This window comes from Salvelinus sp. IW2-2015, unplaced genomic scaffold (genome assembly GCF_002910315.2).
Source record: "Salvelinus sp. IW2-2015 unplaced genomic scaffold, ASM291031v2 Un_scaffold1366, whole genome shotgun sequence".
In the NCBI taxonomy this organism is placed as follows: domain Eukaryota; kingdom Metazoa; phylum Chordata; class Actinopteri; order Salmoniformes; family Salmonidae; genus Salvelinus; species Salvelinus sp. IW2-2015.
The window spans coordinates 204,438-227,038 of record NW_019942860.1 but is presented as its reverse complement, the minus strand read 5'-3'; the positions used below and the strand labels follow the sequence as shown (position 1 = coordinate 227,038).

The window sequence follows — 22,601 nt, the reverse complement described above, 5'->3', positions numbered from 1 at the left end:
GGTTTGTTTATGGCATCTCTACACTAGCCAGACTGATACCAGAGGTTTGTTTATGGCATCTCTACACTAGCCAGACTGATACCAGAGGTTTGTTTATGGCATCTCTACACTAGCCAGACTGATACCAGGCACAGTGGGGCTTGCGGTGGGTAGTATAGTGAGCAGTGTGATGCAACAGACATGTCTGTCGTTTAAACCTCCAGGGAATCTGGGTGGAAATGTCAGAGCAAGGCGCGGGAGCAAATGGCACAAGGATGAGCTTCAGCTTTTCAGGATAGTGGTGAGATAGGGGCTAGAGTTAGACCTAGGGTAAATGGGTGAGGAGGGAGGGCTGTTGCTTGATATCTATATCCTAGCAACTGAGAGAGAGTGATACCCTTGTCCAACTGCTACCGGGGATTGGTCAGTGCTCTGGCGCAAACCCCGCCTCTTCGCTGGTGAGCCGAAGAAAAAATACCAAAAGATCTTAACATCCTCCAGACTGTCTTCACTGCTGTGCACTTGACCCTCCAGCACTTTAACCCAGTCCTGTATTTATTTAGTCTATTATTTATCTGATTTTATTCACCTAGTCCATGTATGATCACTAATACATGTGTTTATGTGATCTACTGACAGCTTTGAAGAGTTGACCACGAGAAGATAGAGAAATTCAGAATGAATTGTCCATACTCCACAGCTGTGCAGTACTGCCCCGAGCTCCCCTTTCATCGGTAAGTAGCTAGCTAACAACTGGTGTGCTGTGAGTGGTGTGTTATAATAGCATTTAGCCATGTTACTGTCCAAAAAAAAAAAAAAACAGACCACTTGAACTTTACACAATGGACATACTTATTCTCCAAGGCCTTGTGGTAGACTCGCGTCCTGTCCGGGGAATGTGCTTCTCTATCAAGCTGCAGAAACAGGAGATCCTGCTGCCTTATGGTTTGTTCTGGCTCGGACAAGGCTACTTTATTCTCCATGGTAATCCTCGACCATCAGCCATTGAAAAATGAAAGGAAAACAACCCAGCAAACAGGAAACATTCCCAGAACATTAGCTAAGATTTCCAATTAAGTTCTGTTTAGTGTTTTATCTAACATTAGGAAGATAACATCTCAAAAAACATTCAAAGAATGTATAGATATATATATTTCTTTTTTTCTTTTTTGGGAAATGTTTTAAATGAAATATCCTTGGAACGTTCCCCTAACGTTCACTAAAATGATGTGCAAAGCATCTGTAACAACCACCACAGAACGTTCCCCAAACGTTCTCATTAAGTTCCCCACAGAATATAACAACACAATGTTGTTAGAATATATTGCCGTAACAAAGTGTGAAACAACAGAAACGGTTCTGAGAAAACATAACGGGAACGTTCTGCTAACGTTGATGGACATGTTGTTTAAAACCACCCGTAACAACGAGCAGGGAATAGTCCTACAACGCTCTCATAAAGTTATAGCGTTGACGTTATGACATGATCGTTCCAATAACGTTCCCTAAACATTCTTCAGTAATCATGTCTGGATTAAATGTAATTGGTTATGAGAAAACGTTAGTGGAACGTTGCGCTAACATTAATGGAGATATCACCCGAGACGCCTACACAGGTATTGGATATTAATTTGACCAGTTTCTCACAGCAGGAAAATCATTTTGCTGCAACAGGAAACATGAGTTACTATGTGGATTAAAATGAATGGACATTTATGTACGGGTTGATAAATATTTGATAGAAAATGGAAATTACAAACATCTTTTAAACCTTGAATACAGTACAAGTGTTAATTTCATGCAGTGCAGGAACATGTATCCTGTAACAGGGTGGTCAATGAACAACCAATGGTGTGTATTGATAACAACAAAGAGCCCAGCAAACCTGGAACATTCCCAGAACATTAGCTAACATTCCCATTAAGTTCTAGTTAGGGCTTGAACTAATATTAGTATGATAACGTCCCACAAACATTCAAAGAATGCTTTTGATCAGCCAAATATTATTTTCTAAGAATAGTTTTTGAAATGAAATATCCTTGGAATCTTCTCCTAACATTCACTAAAATGTTGTTCACAACATCTGTAAAAACTTTATGGTTCTCATTGTGTTGCCAGGGAGTGTATGGTTGCCAGGGAGTGTATGGTTGCCAGGGAGTGTATGGTTGCCAGGGAGTGTATGGTTGCCAGGGAGTGTATGGTTGCCAACGGGGTGTATGGTTGCCAGGGGAGTGTATGGTCTTTGGCAGGGAGTGTATGTTTGCCAGGGAGTGTATGGTTGCCAGGGAGTGTAATGGTTGCCAGGGGTGTATGTTTGCCATGGGAGTGTATGGTTGCCAGGGGAGTCGTATGGTGTGCCAGGGAGTGTATTTTGCCAGAGGGAAGTGTATGGTTGCCAGGGAGTGGGTTGTTTGCCGAGGAGTGTATGGTTGCCAGGGAGTTGTAATGTTTGCCAGGGGTGTATGGTTGCCAGGGAGTGTATGGTTGCCAGGAGAGTGTATATGTTTGCCAGGGAGTGTATGTTTGCCCAGGGAGTGTTATGGTTGCCAACAGGGAGTGTAATGTTTGCCAGGAGGGAGTGTATGTTTGCCAGGGAGTGTATGTTTGCCAGGGAGTGTATGTTTGCCAGGAGTGTATGGTTTGCAGGGGTGTATTAACACAATGTTCGCAGTAAATGTTCCTGAGAACATTAGGGTATTGGTCCAAACATAGCTTTTTTTTTTAAGAAAGGTATCAAGTAGATTTGGCGATCTGCAAGCGCTGTAGACTACTGAGTCTGCTGAGCCAACCAGGATCTACAGTTTCTAGTGGATTTCCCCTTTGTATGAAATCCTGAATTAAATTTATAGTCCAAACTATGGCTATATGTTTTCTACATTATGCAATCTTATGTACACTTCAACTGCAATCTGCCAGCCAATCATTTAAACATGATTTCTGAAATCAAGTCTGTTAGGGAAATATAAAAGTCCAAAAACATCACAACTTACCAGGATAATTTAGAAAATCGGTAGAGTAAGACATAATAGAGGATAGTTATTTTTCTAGGTGTAGTTATCCTCTCTTTACAAAGACAAAGAACCAACCTGATAGTCAGAGGAAAAGGTATAACAGATTTATATTTGTGTTAGTCACTTCCAGAGGCATGGTGGATCAATTCCAGGGATAACTCCAGAGCTCCGCAGGTTTCCAGGGATACCACTCCAGAGAGCTCCCAGGTTTCCAGGGATACCTAGTCCAGAAGCTCCCCAGGTTCTTCCAGGGATACCCAGCTCCGAGTCCAGTTTCGGGATCACTCCAGAGCTCCCAGGTTTCCAGGGATACCTAACTCCAGAGCTCCCCAGGTTTCCAGGGATACACTCCAGAGCTCCCAGGTTTCCAGGGATACCACTCCAGAGCTCCCAGGTTTCCAGGGATACCACTCCAGAGCTCCCAGGTTTCCAGGGATACCACTCTCAGAGCTCCCAGGTTTCCAGGGACTCACCACTCCAGAGCTCCAGGTTTCCAGGGATATTTTCCACTTCCAGAGCTCCCAGGTTTCCAGGGATACCACTCCAGAGCTCCACAAGGTTTCCAGGGATACCACTCAGAGCTCCCAGGTTTCCAGGGAATCACTCCAGAGCTCCCAGGTTTCCAGGGATACACGTTCAGAGCTCCATCCGGGATCCATAATAATGAATTCAATCGGGATACCACTCCAGAAGGCTCCCAGGTTTCCAGGGATACCACTCCAGAGCTCCCAGGTTTCCAGGGATACCACTCCAGAGCTCCCAGGTTTCCAGGGATACCACTCCAATAAATTATAATGTAATTCAATTCCAGGGATACCACTCCAGAGCTCCCAGGTTTCCATCCCCCGCTTGCGACTTTCAACAAAATATGGTAAAACTATGTTTGTCAAATAAAATTTCTAATAAATTATAATGTAATTCCAAAATAATTTCCAAAAAGTTGCTCCGACAATGAATTGTTGTATAACTAACTTCCTCATCAGTAAGATAACACTAACTCATGAGGTAAAAACCTCTGTGGACTGTTCTAAACTTAATGTGAACATAGGAATAACATTCTAAGGACAGTGAGGGAATGTTTTGTGCACCCTAATACAAACATTATCTGAATGTCAGTACAACTGGAGGGGTTTGGTGTTTTGGGAACGTATCTTTTGTGATGTCCCAACAATATTCCCACCAGACTGTTCCTACAACCTAATTCTGACATTCTGACATTCTGAGAACATGACATTCTGAGAACCTGACATTCTGAGAACCTGACATTCTGAGAACCTGACATTCTGACGTTCTGAGAACCTGACATTCTGACATTCTGAGAACCTGACATTCTGAGAACCTGACATTCTGACATTCTGAGAACCTTAACAGAACAGACTAATTGTGTTCTGGGAACATTCTTGAAATGTCAGACGAATGTTTTATACAAACATTTTATAATCATCAGCACAACTGGACAGTTTTTTGTGTTATGAGAACATTTGCCGCAACCTAACAAATGTTCCCGGGAATTTTCACAGAAGTCATTTTGGTTTGCTGGGAAGGCTCTCTGGTATCAGATTTGAATGACCGGCTCAATGTAAGCATGAAACACAGGCTACTGTCCATATGGGAGTGTTATGTTATGGCAATTTGGTAACTCTCTATCTTGGCATTGTGGTCCTTTGTGCGTGTTCACTGTAGCCAACCTTCTGCCATTTTAAAAATGTCTAGATAATGGAGAACGAAAGCAGATTGCTTAGGGTGATTTCATGGGTCTCAGCCTCTCTCTAGCTGGGTCAGACAGAGATGGTTGGTCGACCAGGGAGAGAAGGTCTGTAAGGGGATTTCATGGGTCTCAGCCTCTCTCCTTGCTGGTCAGAAGACAGAGATGGTTGGTTCGACAGGGAGAGAAGGCTCCTGTCAGGCTGATCTCATGGGATCTCAGCCTCTCTGCTAAGCTGGGTCAGACAGAGATGGTTGGTGAGCCAGGGAGAGAAGGTCTGTAAGGGATTTCATGGGTCTCAGCCTCTCTCTAGCTGGGTGAGCAGAGAGGTTGTGCGACGCAGGGAGAGAAGGTCTGTAGGGGATTTTCATGGGTCTCAGCCTCTCTGTAGCTGGGTCAGACAGAGATGGTTGGTTGACCAGGGAGAGAAGGTCTGAAGGGGATTTCATGGTCTCAGCCCTCTCTCTAGCTGGGTCAGACAGAGATGGTTCGTCGATCCAGGGAGAAGAAGGTCTGTAAGGGGATTTCATGGGTCTTCAGCCTCTCTGTAGCTGGGTCATAGACAGAGATGGTTGGTCGACCAGGGAGAGAAGGTCTGTAAGGGGATTTCATGGGGGTCTCAGCCTCCTCTGTAGCTGGGTCAGACGAGATGGTTGGTCGACCAGGGAGAGAAAGGTCTGTAAAGGGGATTTCATGGGTCTCAGCCTCTCTGTAAGCTGGGTCAGACAGAGATGGTTGTCGACCAAGGAGAGAAGGTCTGTAAGGGGATTTCATGGGTCTCAGTCCTCTCTGTAGCTGGGTCAGACAGAGATGGTTGGTCGACCAGGGGAGAGAAGGTCTGTAAGGGGATTTCATGGTCTCAGCCTCTCTTAGCTGGGTCAGACAGAGATGGTTTGGTCGACCATGGGAGAGAAGGTCTGTAAGGGGATTGCATGGGTCTCAGCCTCTCTGTAGCTGGGTCAGACAGAGATGGTTGGTCGACCAGGGAGAACGGTCTGTAAGGGGATTTCATGGGTCTCAAGCCTCTGTCTGTAGCTGGGTACAGACAGAGATGGTTGGTCGACCAGGGAGAGAAGGTCTGTAAGGGATTCATGGGTCTCAGCCCTCTTCTGTAGCTGGGTCAGGACAGAGATGGTTGGTCCGACCAGGGAGAAAGGTCTGTAAGGGGATTTCATGGGTCTACTGCTCTGTAAGTGGGTCAGACAGAGATGGTTGGTCGACGCAGGGAGAGAAGGTCTGTAAGGGGATTTCATATGGGTTCCTCAGCCTCTCTGTAGCTGGGTCAGACAGAGATGGTTGGTCGACCAGGGAGAGAAGGTCTGTAAGGGATTTCATGGGTCTCAGCGTCTCTGTAGCTGGGTCAGACAGAGATGGTTGGTCGACCAGTGGAGAGAAGGTCTGTAAGGGGATTTCATGGGTCTCAGCCTCTCTGTAGCTGGAGGTGCAGACAGAGATGGTCTGGTCCGAGCCAGGGAGTAGAAGTGTCTTGTAAGGGTGAGATGTAAGCTGTATATCCACAGCAGAGAATGGTCTGACATGTATTAAATGAAAGAGGGGAACAAAAGCACACTGGTTTGATTTCACTGGGTTGAAACCCCTGTTGGTTGTCGGACCAGACCAGATAGTGGGTACTGTTGTCGGACCAGACCAGGATAGTGGGGTCTGTTCTGGGTCAGAGATGGGTTGGATAGTGGGTGTATGTTAACTGGTCCAGAGATGGTTGGATAGTGGGTTTGCTGCTGGGTCAGAGATGTGTTTGGAATTAGTGGGCTGGGTCTGTTGCCGGGTACAGAGATGGTTGATAGTGGGTTTTGCTGCTGGGTCGAGAGATGGTTGGAAATAGTGGGATCTGCTGCTGGGTCAGAAGATGGTTGTAGTGGGATCTGTTGCTTGGGTCAGAACATGGTTTGGATATGTGGGTCTGTTGCTGGGTCAGACATGGTTGGATAGGTGGGTCGTTACTGGTCAGAGATGGTTGGATAGTGGGTCTGCTGTTGGGTCAGACATGGTTGGATAGTGGGTCGCTGCTGGGTCAGAGATGGTTGGATAGTGGGGTCCTTTGCTGGGTCAACACGACATGGTTGGAAATAGTGGGGTCTGTTACCGGGTCAGAGATGGTTGGATAGTGGGTCTGCTGCTGGGTCAACTTGGTTGGTTAGTGGGTCTGCTGCTGGGTCAGAGATGGTTGGATAGTGGGTCTGCTGCTGGGTCAGACATCGGTTGGATAGTGGGTCTGTTGCTGGGTCAAGAGATGGGATAGTGGGGTCTGCTGCTGGGTCAGAAATGGGTTGGATGTGGTTGTTGCTGGGTCAGCACGAGGTTGGAGTAGTGGGCGTCTGCTGCTGGTCAAGAAGGTTGGATAATGGGTCTGTTGCTGGGTTCCAGAGATGGTTGGATTATGTGGTCTGTTGCTGGGGGTCAAGATGGTTGGATAGTGGGTTGCTGCTGGGTCAGAACATGGTTGGATTCGAACAGCCGCAGAGATAGTGGGTCCTGTTGCTGGCTCAAGAGATGTGTGCGATAATCGGGTCTGTTGCTGGGTTCAGAGATGGTTGGATGTTGGTCTGCTGTGGGTCAGACATGTGGTTGGATAGTGGGTCTGGTTGCTGGTAGAGACTGTTGGAAAAGTGGGTCTGGTTGCTGGGTCAGACATTGGTTGGATAGTGGGTCTGCTGCTGGGTCAGAACATCGGTGGGATAGTGGGTCTGTTGCTGGGTCAGAGATGGTTGCGATAGTGGGTTGTGTTCTGGTCAGAGATGTGTGGATCTGGGTCTGGCTGGGTCATGTGATGGTTGGCATAGTGGGTTGTTTCTGGGTCAGAGAATGGTTGGATAGTGGGTCTGTTGCTGGGTCGAGAGGGTGGATAGTGGTCTGTTGCTGGGTCAGAAGATGGTTGGATAGTGGGTCTGCTGCTGGGTCAGACATGGTTGGATAGTGGGCTCTGTTGCTGGGTCCAGAGATGGTTGGGAAAAGTGGGTCTGTTGCTTGGTCAGACATGGTTGGATAGTGGGTCTGTTGCCTGGGTCAGAATGGTTGGATAGTGGGTCGTTGCGGTCAGATATGGTTGGAATAGTGGTCTGTTTCTGGGTCAGAGATTGGTTGGGGCTTTCTGGTCAGTGGTGGTAGCTGGTCTGTCTGGGTCACAGAGATGTTGGATACGTGGGTCTGTTGCTGGTCAGAAAGGTTGGATAGTGGCCCTGTTCTGCGTTGTAGCTGGGTCTGAGATGGTCGTGTTGGATAGTCGGGTCTGCTGCTGTGGTCAGAGATTGTGGGTTGGATAGTGGGTCTGTTACTGGTCAGAGATTGGGTTTGGAGTGTGGGTCTGTTACGTGGTCAGAGATTGGTTGGATAGTGGGTCTGTTACTGGGTCAGAGATGGGATAGTGGGTCTGGTTGCTGGGTCAAGAGATGGTTTGGATAGTGGGTCTGTTGCTCGGTCAGCAGTATGTTTGGATATGGGGTCTGTTGCTGGTCAGACGATGGTTGGATAGTGGGTCTGTTGCTGGGTCAGACATGTTGGATAGTGGCGTCTGTTGCTGGGGTTCAGAGATGCGTGTGATAGTGGGTCTGTTGCTGCGGTCAGAAACGTTGGAGTGGGTCGTAGCTGGGTCAAGAATGTTGGATAGTGCGGTCGTGGCTGCTGGGTCAGAGATGGTTGATAGTGGGTCTGTTACTGGGTCGAGATGCGTCTGGATAGTGGTCTCGTTACTGGCTCAGAGATGGTGGATAGTGGGTCCTGTTTACTGTGGTCACGAGATGGTTGGATAGTGGGTCTGTTGCTGGGTCAGAGATGGTTGGTAGTTGGGTCTGTTGCTGGGTCAAGAGTTGGTTGGAAGTGGTGTTACTGGGGTCAGAGATGGTTGGCATAGTGAGGGTCTGTTTACTGAGGTCAGACCATGGTTGGATAGTGGGTCTGTTACCTGGCTCAGAGATGTGGTGGATAGTGGGTCTGTTTGCTTCGGGTCAGAGATGGTTGGATTAGGGGTCTGTTGTGGGTAAGACATGGTTGATAGGTGGGTCTGTTACTGGCCTCAGAGATGCGTTGGATAGTGGGTCTGTTGCTGGGTCAAGCCAGGGGACGAGGTCTGGTAGTTGGCAGATGTATCCACTGTAGAATAATTGTCTGCCCTTTACACATGGAGAAGTAAAGAGGGGAACACCAACCCCCCAAGCAGGATGGTTTAATTGTCATGGCTTCTTTTGGTCAGAGGTGGTAGATGGGTCGATATAGACCGAGTGGATAGGGAGTCTCTCGTGGGTCAAAGCAGGGTAGGGTGGTCTATAGCTGGGTCTCAGAGATGGACGGATTTCCCAAACTAGACCAGGGCATTAAGGGAGTCTCTTGCTGGGTAAACAGGGCAAGGGATTCTATAGCTGGGTCAGAATGGACGGATTGTCCAACTAGACCAGGGTATGGGAGTCTCTTGTGGGTCAAAACAAGGTTAGGTGTGTCCTAGCTGTCAGAGACGGATTGGTATTGTCCCGCCGTAAGACCAGGGATAGGAGGTCTGTTGCCGGTCAACACAAGGGCATGGGTGTCTATAGCTGGGGTCAGATGACCGTTGGATTGTCCGCCGTAACCAGGGATAGGGAGTCTGTTGCCGGGTTCAAAACAGGGGTTAGGTGTCTGATAGCTGGTCAGAGACGGGTTGTCCGACTAAGGTGTCTGGAGAGTGCAAACAACGTTATAAACAGTTGTGTCTAGATGTTCAGCTTGGCCAGCCCGGTCTGGCCTGATATTTATAGGTGTGGGCTACATAATGGCAAAATGCCGTTCCACAGGACAGGAGCGCCGGCTCCTGGCGATCCCGAAGCCGCCAGGCAGAGTCCTAAGGTACAGCAAGAGCAGTCTAGCAGTCCCACATGAAACCTTGCTCCTTCACCCTACTGTACATGTAGATGCTTGTTGAGATGAAGGTGATGATGAGCGATATACGACGCTCTGGATACGAGCGTCTGAAGTGATACAGTGGTATGTTATGTCTGGCCATCAGTGGATACGATACAGTGGTATGTAATCCTGACCATAGTGGGAGATGCGTGACAGTGGTATGTATGTCTGACATTGAGTGGGATATCGTACAGTGGGTATGTATGTTGACCATAGTGGGATATCAACTACAGTGGTATGTTGTCTGACCATAAGTGGATTACTCAGATAACGTGGTATGATGTCTGACCATAGTGGGATATCGATACAGTGGTATGTATGTCTGCAATAGTGGGTGATTCACACAGTAAGGGTATGTATGTCTGGCCAAGTGGGATATTTGTCCTACTTTAACTGGGGTTAAGTTCACACATAGCAAACAATAAAGGTATATCTGAAGGTTTAGAAGAGTTGGCTTTTCGATTTTGTTTGTATGTACTTGCTTAGCTAATGCCACTGATGAACACCATCGGTCAAACTTTATCAGTGTGAGAAAAGAGTGATCCCTTTTCAATTTCATACTTGCGTAAAAGTACAAGATACTTAATCAGAAAATGAACTCCAGGTAAAAGTGAAAGTCACCCAGTAAAGATATCACTTGAGTAAAAGTCTAAAAGTATTTGGTTTTAAATACAACTCAGCAACAAAAAGAAACCGTCCTCTCACCTGTCACTACGTTTATTTTCGCAAACTTAACATGTGGTAAATATTCTATAAAAATTCAAACAACAGAGATAAACTGAAACAAGTTCCACAGACATGTGAGCTAACAGAAATGGAATATATGTGTCCCTGCACAAGGGGGAGGGGGGGTCAAAATCAAAAAGTAGAACAGTCAGTTCTGGATGTAAGGCCACCAGCTGCATTAAGTACTGCAGTGCATCTCCTCTCATGGACTGCCACCAGATTTGCCAGTTCTTGCTGTGAGATGGTTACCTCCACTCTTCCACCAAGGCACCTGCCAAGTTCTAGACATTCTGGGGGGATTGGCCCTACCGGCCCTCACCCTCCGAATCCAACAGTCCAGAGGTGCTCAATGGGATTGAGATCCGGGCTCTTTCGCTGGCCAAAGCAGAACACTTGACATTCCTGTCTTGCAGAATCACGCACAGAACGAGCAGTATGGTGGTGGCATTTGTCTCGCTGAGGGTCAGTAGGTGCGGCGAGGGGGGGACGAGCCTGCAGGAAGTGGTACCAATTGATAGGGAGGAGGACGTCTTTCCTGCACGCACAGCGTTGAGATTGGCCTGTCAATGACAACAAGCTCAGTCCGAGGTGATACGCTGTGAACCGCGCAGACCCATGACGGACCCTCCACTCCGAACAATCTCGCTCCAGAGTGACAGGCCCGTCGGTGTACGCTCATTCCTGATCGATGATAAACGTGATTCCGACCATCACCCAGTGGGAAACAATAATTCGCGAATCGTCAGTGAAGAGCACTTTTTTGGCCAAGTCCTGTTGTAGCGACGGTGGGTTTGTGCCATAGAGCGCCGTTGTTGCCGTGATGGTCTGGTGAGGACCTGCCTTAGAACAGGCTACAAGCCCTCAGTCCAGCCTCTCCTCAGCCTATTAGCGGAAGTCTGAGCACTGATGGGGATTGTGCATTCCTGAGTGTAACTCGGGGCTGTTGTTGTTGCCATCCTGGTACCTTCTCCGCAGGTGTGATGTTCGGATGTACCGATCCTGTGCAGTTAGTTACACGTGGTCTGCCACTGCAGGACAATTCAGCTGTCCGTGCGTCTGCCTGTAGCGGCTGTCTTGTAGGCGTCTCACTAGTACGGACATTGCAATGTATTGCCTTGGCCATTCTGCAGTCCTCATGCCTCCTGCAGCATGCTAAGCACGGGTTCATGTCAGATGAGCAGGGACCCCTGGGCATCTTCTGCTTTGAGTGTTTTTCAGAGTCAGTAGAAGGCCTCTGTGAGTGCTCCTAAGTTTTCCTAACTGTGACCGTTAATTACCTCCTCTGTAAGCTGTTTAGTGTCTTAACCGTTCACAGGGCATTGTTCATATAATTGTTGTACGGTTTCATTTAACAAATGGGGAAAGTGTCATAGCCTTACAATGAAGATCTGTTGAAGTTATTTGATTTTACGGAATTTGAAAGACAGGGTCTGAATAGGGACAGTTTAGTACTTTAGTCTATCAGAAGTAAAGTAATTGCTAGAAATATACTTTAAGTATCAAACAAGAAAAGTATAAATCTATTTAAATACTTATATTAAGCAAAACAGATGCACCATTTCTTGTTTTTAAATGTATGTATAAGCCAGGGGTACACTCAACACTCTAGACATTTTTACACAAGATGGCTTTGTTGTTTTAGCTGAGTTCCTTGCAGGCCAGAGGCAGTCGGGATGACCACGTGTTTCTCTTCATAGTGCGTGAATTGTACAATGTTCTATCCTGCCAAGCTATTCAAAATTTTAAAAGTGACGTTTGGTGTCAGGGAAAATATACTGGAGTGGAGTTAAATACGGAACTATTTTCTGGATGTAGTGAAGTTAAAAAATAAAAGTAGTCAAAATAGAAATAGTAAAGTAAGAGTAACAGGATACTGCCAAAAAAGCTACTTAAGAGTACTTTTAAAGTATTTTTAGCTTAAGTACTTACACCACTTGCAGCTTTGTAACAAAGAACCATGTAATGTTGTGTTTCTATAACTGTCACTGTTGACATGAAAAAAGAATATGAAGAGTTAAAGAGACAAATAGTATTTTTTTAACACCTTTGTTTAAATAGCAAGTCAGTTAAAGTTAAGTAAATTCTTATTTTTCAAATGACGGCCTACCGGGGTACTGCCCTTGTTCAAGGGGCAGAACGACTGATTTTATCCTTGTCAGCTCTGGGGATTTCAATCTTGTAGTACCTTATCGCTTCTGCCCAATGCTCTAACCCCTAGGCTACCTGCCTCTCTACAGCTGAGGCTACCTGCCTCCTAACCACTAGGGCAACCTGCCTCTCTACCACTAGCACTCTGGTTCTGGCCCCATCCTACCACATAGACCCTACTGCCGCCCCAAAAAATATATCAAATCTAAAAAAAGTAGTAGATATATACAAGAAGTGTTATCCCCTCTCTTCTCCTGTCCCTCGTCTTCTTTATCTACTTATACAGTGTCTTCGAGAAAGTATTCGAGACCCTTGACTTTTTCCACATTTTGTTACGTTACCGCAGCCTTATTCTAAAAATGTATTAAATTATTTCTTCTCATCAATCTAACACACAATACCCATAATGATGTCTAATTGTCTCTAACAGTAGATGATAAGGTAAACGTCGTAAGGGAGGTGACATCCGTCTCTCCTTATCTAGAACTTGCTTTCCAAGAAGAATCTGTGTGTTAATAACGAGCAAAAGGGAATCTAAACAAACAACATTTACATTACGTTACTTTACTTATTACTTAGATACGGATAGTATACGAGTATATCTGGGTGTTAACAATAAAAAACTTGGCTGTAGATGTGGATACCCTTAACGAAGTGGGGTGTATAGGGTGAGCCAGTCTAGGAATTAAGATAGCGCTGTTGGTTTAGAAATCTGAGCAAACGGACAAAGGTGAGGTTGGACCTTTAACCCTAACCAGGCCTGGTTATCAAATCACAGCCGGAACCTCGGTGTGTATCTGCAGCCTTTCTTTAGCTGTATGAAGGACATTGGCTTGGAGAAAAACAGGTCCCTGAAATCCAAATGCTGAATTTACCTAACAAGGTAAATAATTCTAATTAGCATAGAGTGATAACACCTCAATACATTTGTTTGGGGAAAGTTAAAAAATGGTATAATATGATTTATGTTTGTTATACAAGAGACGTTAGGAACAATCTCATCAAGGTTAAGTTTTGGACTGAGATTGCTCATGTTCGATGTCCTCTCTTTTTTACATCCAACTACTTGGTTTGTAGACCTTTACTTGTTGAGACCAGTTCCTTTACCTTGGTTTGAGGACCTTTACCCGGTTTGAGACCCTTTACCTGGTTTGCAGACTCCTTACCTGGTTTGAGTACCCCTTTTCTTGGTTGAAGAGACCCTTTACCTGGTTTGAGACTCTTTACCTGGGTAATTTGAGACTCTTTAACCTGGTTTGAGCCTCTTTCCCTGGTTTAAGAGCACCTTTACCGTTAGACCCCTTAGCTGGTGAGAACTCCTTTACCTGTGGTTGAGAACCCTTTCCTGGTTTGAGAACCTTTTACCCTGGTTTGAGACCTTTACTCGGTTTGAGAACCTTTAACTTGGTTGAGACCCTTGTACCTGTTTTGGAGACCCTTTTACTTGGTTGAGACCCTTTACTGGTTTGAGACCCTGTAACCTGGCGTTTGAGACCCTTTACCTGTTTGAACTCCTTTACCTGGTTTTGAGACCCTTTACTGGTTTGAGACACCCTTTAATTGTTGCAGACCTCTTTACCTTTGAATGACCCTTTACTTGGATTTGAGACCCCTTTAACCTGGCTTCTGCGAGACCCCTTACCTTTTGGAGAACCTTTAACTGGTTTGAGACCTTTACTCTGGTTTGAGACTCTTTACCTGGTTTGAGACTCATTACCTGGTTTGAGACTCTTTAACCTGGTTTGAAGACCCGTTAACGTTGGTTTTGAGACCCTTTACCTGGTTTTGAGACCCTTGTACTGTTTGAGAACTCTTTACCTGGTTGAGACTCCTTGTACACATGTTTTGAGACCCTTTACTTGGTTAGAGAATCTTTACCTGGTTTGAAGACCCCTTTAACCGTGTTGAGACTCTACTGGTTTGAGACCCTGTTACCTGGTTTAGCCGCCTTTTACCTTGGTTTGAGACCCTTTACGCTGGTTTTGAGACCCTTACCTGGTTTGAGACCCTTACCTGGTTTGAGACCCTTTACTGGTTTGAGACTCTTTCCCTGGTTGAGACTCTTTACCTGGTTTGAGACGCTTTCACCTGGTTTTTGAGACTCGTTACTGGTTTGAGACCCTTTACTGGTTTGCGACCCTTTACCGGTTTGAAGACTCTTTACCTGGTTTTGAGAAACTCTTTACTGTTTTGAGACCCTGTTACCTGGTTTGAGACTCTTTACCTGGTTTGAGACCTCTTTACTGGTGAGACCGCTTTAACCGTGGTTTGAGACCTCTTTTACCTGGTTGAGACCTTTAACCCCTGGTTTGAGACTCTTTATCCTGGTTTGTAACTCTACCTGGTTTGAGACCCTTTACTGGTTGAGACCTTTACTGCTGGTTTGAGACCTCTTTTACCTGGTGTGAGAACCGCTTTACGGTTGGAGACCCTGTACCTGGTTTGGAGACCCTTTATACCTGTTTGAAGGACGCTTACCTGGTTTGAGACTCGCTTTACTGGTTGAGACCCTTTACCTTGGTTTGAAGACCCTTTAGCCTGGTTGAACCCTTTACCTGGTTTGAGACCTTTAACCTGCGTTTGGAGACCCTTTACCCTGGTTTGAGAGCCCTTACTGGTTGAGACCCTTTTAACGTGTTTGAGACTCTTTACCGTGGTTGAGACTTTAACCTTGGTTTGAGCCCCTTTACCTGTTTGAGAAACCCTTTACCTGGTTTGAGACCTTTACGTGGTTTGAGACTTTTAACCTGGTTTAAGCTTTTACTGGTTTGAGACCCTTTACCTGGTTTGAGACGCTTTACAATCCTGTTTTGAGACCCTTGACTTGTTGAGACCCTTACTTGGTTTGAGACCCTTTACCCTGGTTTGAGACCCTTATCCTGGTTTGAGAACTCTTTACCTGGTTTGAGACCCTTACCTGGTTTGAGACCCTTTTACCTGGTTTAGACGCTTTACCTGGTTTGAGACCTTTACTGGTTTGAACCTTTACTCTGGTTGACTGACCCTTTACGCTGGTTTGAGACTCCCCTTAACCTGGTTTGAGAACCACTTTACCTGCGTTAGACCCTTTTACTGGTTTGCGACCCTTTACCTGGTTTTGAGGACTCTTTACCTGGTTGAGACCCTTACTGGTTATGAAACCCTTTACCTGGTTTTTGAGACCCTTTAAACCTGTTGAGAACCTTTACCCTGGTTGAGACCCTCTTTACCTGGTTTGAAGACCCTTTATCTTGGTTGAGACTCTTTACCTGTGGTAAGAAGACTCTTTACCTGTTTTGAGACCTGTTACTTGGTTTGAGACCCTTTACGCTGTGTTCTGAGACCCTTTACGCTGGTTGAGACCACTTTACCTGGTTTTGAGACCCTATTACGGTTTAAGACTTCTTTACCTGGTTGAGACGCTTACCTTGGTTGAGACCCTTGTTACTTGGTGAGACTCTTTACTTGTTTGAGATCTTAACTGGTTTGAGACCCCTTTCCTGGTTGAGACCTCTTTACCTGGTTGCGACTCTGTTTACCCTGGTTTGAGACCTTTACCTGGTAGACCTCTTTACCTGGTTTAAGTACTCTTTACCCTGGTTTGAAGACCCTTTACTGTATTGAGACCTCTTTGAAGACTGGTTGAGACTCTTTAACCTGGTGGAGACGCCTTTACCTTGGTTGGAGAGCCCTTTACCATGTTTGAGACTCTTAACTGGTTTGAGACTCTTTAAACTGGTTTGAGACCTTGTATCCTGGTTGTAGACTGCTTTACTGGTTTGAGACCCTTTAACTGTGTTAGAGACCCTTACCTGGTTTGAGACCTTACCTGGTTTGAGACGCCTTTACCTGGTTTTGAAGATCTTTACTGGTTGAGATCCTTACCTGGTTTGAGACCTTTAAACTACCTGGTTTGAGACCCTTCTACCTAGTTTGAAGACCGCTTTACTTGGTTTAAGAACTCCTTTACCTGTTTTGAGACACCTTTTACCTGGTTTGAGAACTTACGCGTGGTTGATAAGACCTTCACTTGTTCGTAGACCCTCACTATGGTTCGAGACCCTGTCACCTTGGGTTCGAGACCCCTTCACTAAGTTTCGAGACCCTTCACTTGGTCCGAGACCTCACCTTGTCTCGTAGACCCCTGAAACTCACAGTAAAAGCATGCAGCATAAGAGCAGGAGACAGCCCTTCTCCGGGCAAAGTCTAGTGTGAGGCAGTCATGTCCTCTTTTAGCCTGGTTGAGAATGCGAGGGGGGTGGAGGAGGGGGATGGGCGGGAGGGGTGAACGAGGGGGATAGACGGGGGGGGTGATACAGGGAGTGGGGTTGAGAGGGAGGGGGGATGGGAGGTCGATGGGGAGATGAAGAGGGGGGCTGGGCGGGGGGGTGACAGGAAAAGGGGGTGATGAGGAGGGGGGATCGAGAGGGGGGGGGCTGAGAGAGGGGGGATGGGGGGGTGGAGGGAGGGAGGGGAGGAGATGAGAGTGAGGGGCGGGAGAAGAGGATGGGAAAGAGAAGAGAGAGGGATGAAGGGGGTAAGAGAGAGGGGGGTGGGAGAGAGGAGGATGAAGGAGGGGATGAAGTGAGTGGTGATGAAAAGAGGGAAGAAACGGGGGGTGGGAAGGGGGGGTGGTTGGAGAGAAGGGAAGGGATGAGAGGGAGGGGGATGAGAGAGAGGGATGAGAAGAGAGGGGATGAGAGAAGGGGGGATTGAAGAGAGGGAGGGGCAGAGAGGCTGAAGGGGCTGAGCGTGAAGAAAGGCTGAGATCTTTGAAGGTGTGCAGTTAATCGATGACGACAGGAGAAGCCCCCGGATCGGCTGGTCTGTTGTTTGATTGCATTTTCATCGGTGGAATGTGACCGCTTGGCGATGAGACAACTCAGCTCTGTTTAGTGTGACTCTGCCCCCTGTTCGTCTTCACTGACTGCTGAGGGGGCCCAGGGCTGGAGGGGCCCGGCCTAGCGTCGGTCTGTCTTCAGGTGAGGCTGAGGGCCCGGCTACCTGTCCTGTCTGTTCTTCAAGGAAGGGGCTGGCGCGGGCCAGCTTGTCTGCCCTGTCGTGTACTGTCTGTCTGTGGGTCAGCTGTAAACGCCTGCCCCTCAGCGGCAAAAGACTGACTGACTAAATAACGTCTCTCTGAGTAACCAGGTCTGTATTTCTGGTTCCACGAACCTATTGCTGTACAACAGCCTACTCATGACTAAGTCACATATTCGCAGGTATTGTAAATGTTTCTGATTCTGAAAGACTCACAAAAATCACTCCTCTGTATACACCCAACATACAAGCGTAGCTCCTCGACAAATGAATGTACATTCAAAACTGTCCGTACCTGATTAAGTCTATCACACGACTACAAGTTAAAAAACAGCACTCAATGGATATCCATGGATCCTTGGAATGATTCAACAACACTGCATGGAAGTATGGAGTCCTTGGGAATATTCAACACATTGCATATGACTTGTAAAACAAAAAAGTTGTAAAGTGACACGTGCAAACCAAATCCGTGCTAACGAAAACCATGGACATTTAATCTAAACATTCTCAATATCAGACTTCACCTTCTGCTTGACTCAGCCAGTAAGTAACCACCCAGTTGCAGTTACACCTTCATTCAGATCGACCTCGACGTAGAGAGACAGTTCAGTCACAACTTATGTCAGTGAGAATCTCCTCCCTGACACGGCTGCAACGCCACGATTCAACAACCTGGTCGGTAATCCAAAGTGGAAAACTGTTTCCTGTGGGCCCTTGTTAAAAGTAGGCACTACTGTCAATCGACTCTCCAGTCCTATTAGACTCATAAAGCAGTGCTCTCCGTCCTAGGTTCTGTGGGCCTGTGACTCACCCCGGTCCAATGTTCAGTGGGCCTTCTTTCTCTCTCAAGTGGTTCAGTGGCCTCTCTCGCGTCCAGTTCAGCTGTTCTCTCTTCCGTCCATGTTCATGGGCTTCCTCCTCGTCCAATGTTCAGTGGGCCTTCTCTCTCGTCATGTTCAGATGGGTCCTCTCTCCGTCATGCAGTGGGCCTTCTCGTCCGTCCATGCTTCAGTGGTTCTTCTCAAGTCGTTGCCATGTTTTTTTTTTTTTTTTTTTTTTTTTTTTTTTTTTTTTTTTTTTTTTTTTTTTTTTTTTTTTCCAGTGGGCTTCTTCCGTCCATGTTCAGTGGTTTTTCCGTTCAATCGTTCAGTGGCCTTCTCTTCCTCCTCATGTTCATGGTTCTTCTCGCGTCATGTTCAGGTTGGTTCTTCTCTCCGTCCATGTTCATTCGGGGCTTCTCTCTTTCCATGGATTCATGGGCCTTCTCTCACGCCATGCTCAGTGGGCCCCCCTTCTTCTCATTACATGTTCAGTGGGCCTTCTCTCCGTCCATTCGTTGCAGTGGGCGACCTTCTTCTCTCGCATTTCAGCTATGGTTCTTTCTCTCTCTCCCCTTCCATGTCAGGTGGGCCGTTCTCTCCGTCATGTTCAAGTGGGCTTCTTCTTCCGTCCATGAGTTCGCAGTGGGCCTCTCGATCTCTCCATGTTCAAGCGGGCCTTCTCCGTCCATTTTCAGTGGTTGCTTATCTACGCCATTTTCGTGGTCCTTCTCTTCCGTCCATGGTTGCCAGATGGGCTCTTCTTCTCTCTTTCCAGGTTCAGTGGGCCTTCTCCCTCGTCCATGGTCAGGTGTGGCCCCTTGCTCTCCATCCATGTTCGTGGGCCCTTCCACCGCATTGTTCATGTGCCGTTTCTTCTCCCGATGTGTCAGTTGTTCTTCTCTTCACCCATGGTCAAGTGGGCCTCCTCCTCCATCTTCAGATGGGCCGTTCTCTCCGTCAGAATCCCATGTTTACAATGGGCCCTTATCTCTCCCCATGTCAGTGGTTTCTGTCTCTGCCGTCATGTTCAGTGGTCCATTCCGTAGTAGATGCCTGAAGAGACAGCTGTTAGTCCCTGACAAACAAAGGAGAGAAAAAGCCTGAAGAGCACAAGTGTTTAGTCCACAACAAAGGAGAGACATGATAAGCCTGAAGAACAGCTTTAGTCCTCTACAAAACCAAGTGAAGAGAACGTGATAGAAGCCTGAGAGAGACAGGGCTGTTATCCCGTACAACATAAGGAAGACCGTGATAAGCTTGAAGAGTACACTGTTAGTCCTCTCTAACAATGCAATGAGGAGAGGACATGATAAGCCTGAAGGGTGACGAGCTGCTAGGTCGCTCTGACAAGACAAAGAGATGACGAGTGTGGATATAGGCACTGAAGAGAAGCTGTTAGCCCCTCTGCTACATTACAAAGGAGAGATCGTGATAGCCCTAATGGGACAGCTGTTAGCCTCCTACAGACAAAGGAGGAGACATGCATAAGCCCCTGATAGGGACAGGCTGCTAGTCCTCTACATACAAAGGAGACGACTATGATAAGCCCTGAAGGGACACAGCTGTTAGTTCGTCTACAACAAAAGGAGAGACATGATAAGCCTGAAGGACATAGCTGGTTAGTCCGTCTAACAAGCAGAAGGAAGCCGTGAATATCGCTGAAGAGACAGCTGTTAGTTTCTCCAACAAAGGAGAGATCGTGAATAAGACCTGAAGACGACAATGCTGTTAGCCCTGGTAGCTACATACAAAGGAGATGACAATGATAAGCCTGAAGGGAACTTTTGAAGTGTCCTCTACATGACATACAAAGGAGAGACATGATAGAACCTGAAGAGACAGGCTAGTTAGTTCCTCTAGCAACAAAGGGAGGCCCACAATGAATAGCCTGAAAGGGACAGCTGCTAAGTCCATCTAACAAAGGAGAGACGTGATAAGTGAAGAGAACATGCTCTGTTAGCCCTCTACAATACAAGCGGAGAGACGTCGATAACCTGAAAGGGACAGCATTCGTAGTGTACTTCTACAAACAAGAGAGGAGAGGACGTGATACACGTCTGAAGGGAAGTCTGGTTATTCTCTACCGAACAAAGAGAGACCGTTTGATAAAGTCCTGAAGGACAACGTGCGTAGTCCTCTACAAACAAGGAGAGGACGTGATAAGCCTTGAAGGGACTAGTCTGTTATCTCTACAACAAAAGGGAAGAATCATGAGTAAGCCTGAAGGAAGACCGTGCTGGGTAGTCCTGCGTACACACAAAGGAGAGACGTGATAAGCCGTGTAGGAAGAGAAGACAGCTGTAATCCCCTACTACAACAAAGGAGAGACGTGATAAGCCTGAGCGACAGCTGTTAGACCTCTTACAAGACATTAAGGAAGATGACCTGCGATAAGCCTGAAGGGACAGGCTGCTAGTCTACTAACAAACAAAGGCGTAGACGTGATAGAGACCTGAAAGACAGCTGGTTAGCGCCTCTAACAAAAGGAAGACAGAAAAGCCTAAGGGACAGTCTCAGCCTCTAACACAGAAGGAAGAACATGAAAGCCTGAAGGGACACTGTTTAGCCTCAGCAAAACTAAAGGAGAGACATGAATAAGATCCTGAAGGAGAACTGTTAGTGTCATATCCCTAACAACAAAGGAGAGACGTGAAAGCCTGAGAGACAAGCTGTTAGTTGTTAGTCCTTACAAACAAAAGCGGAAGACGTGACAGCCTGAAGAGACAGCTGTAGTCTCTAACGAACACAAAGAGAGACAGATAAGCCCTGAGGGACGAGCTGTTAGTTGCCTTCTACAACAAGGAGAGAGCGTGAACCTGAGAGGACAGGCTGTTAGTTGCAAATGAACATTAAGGAGAGACATGATAAGCCTGAAGGGGCATGCTGCTGTAGTCCTGCTACAAGCAACAGGAAGAGATTGTGATAACCGAAAGACAGCTCGTTTAGCCTCTAAAAACAAAGGAGAGACGTGATATAGCCTAAGGGACAGCTGTTAGTTTCCTCTACAACAAAGCGAGAGATACTGATAGCTGAGGGACAGCTGTTATGCGCCCTACAAATAACAAAGGAGAGACCGTGATAAGCCTGAAGGGGAAAGCTGCTAGTCCTATCAGATACAGACAACAAAGGAGAGACCATATTGGCATGCAGGACAGCTGTAGTGCCCCTACACCCAAGAGGAAAGACGATGCATAAGCTAAGAGACACTGTTAGTCTCCCTAGCACAAAAGGAGAAGACATTGATAAGCCTAAAGAGACAGATGTAGTCCTCTCTCAACAAAGGAAGACGTGATAGGTCCGAGAGACAAGGCTGTTAGTCGCCTTCTTTAAGAAACTAAAGGAGAGACAATTGATACAGCCTGAAGGGACAGCTTGCAGTCCCCTATAAACAACATAGCGAGACGTGATAAATAGCCTGAAGGGAAGCTGTTTAGTCCCTTAAACATAAACACCAACCACAAAGGATGTAGACGTGATAAGCCCACGACAGCCTGTTAGTCCTCCCTCTACAGAACATAAGGAGAGACGCTGATAAGGCTGAAGTGGAAGCTGTTAGTTCCCACACACTACACATACAACAGAAAATAAAAGGAGAGACGTGAAAGGCCGAAGGGGACAGCTGCTAGTCTCTCAACAATCAAAGGAGAGACTGATAAGGGCATGAAAGGTGACAAGCTGGTTGTTTCCTTCTTATAATCAAAGAGATGGATCATGATAAGGCTGAAGAGACAGACTTTGAAGTCTCAACAAAACAAAGGAAGACTGAAGCCTGAGAGAGACAAGATTTAGTCTCTACAGAAAAGGAGAGAATAAAGCCTGAAGGGACAGTTGTTAGGTCCTCTGACAACAAGAGAGAACATGATAAGCTGAAAGAGACAGCTGGTAGTTCTCTACACAAAGGAGAGACATGATAGCCTGAGGAAGGCTGCTAGTACCTCTAGCAACAAAGGAATACATGATATAGCAGGGCAGCTGTTATTCCTGCTACAGAAAAAGGAAGACAGATACCTGAGAGAGAACTACGCCTGTTAGCCACTTCTGAAGCACAAAGGAGTACACATGAAAGCCGGAAGAACGCTTAGCCTCTACTAAAAGGGAGACATCATGAGAAGTGCCGTGAAGGACAGCTGCTAGTTTCTCTACAATACAAAGGAGAGACGTATAAGTCCGAATGAGCACAGCGTTAGCTCCCCTTACAACAAGGAGAGACGCTGAAAACTGAAGGTGATCAGCTGTTAATCTGCTAACAACAAAGGAGAGACGTGATAATCCTGTGAAGGACAGCTGCTAGTACCTACA

The 22,601-nt window shown here is 46.6% G+C and overlaps 1 protein-coding gene across 1 annotated transcript in view; it reads left to right on the top strand.

The window, feature by feature from the left end:
- The first annotated feature begins 496 nt into the window (after nucleotides 1-496).
- The window catches only part of LOC112070560 (tumor protein 63-like), a 107,490-nt gene continuing 85,385 nt past the window's right edge, over nucleotides 497-22,601 (top strand). Inside the window, exon 1 of the mRNA XM_024137985.1 lies at nucleotides 497-713. Within this exon, the coding sequence (XP_023993753.1) occupies nucleotides 658-713 (56 nt within the window). The 5' untranslated portion in view covers nucleotides 497-657. The remainder of the gene's footprint in view (nucleotides 714-22,601) is intronic.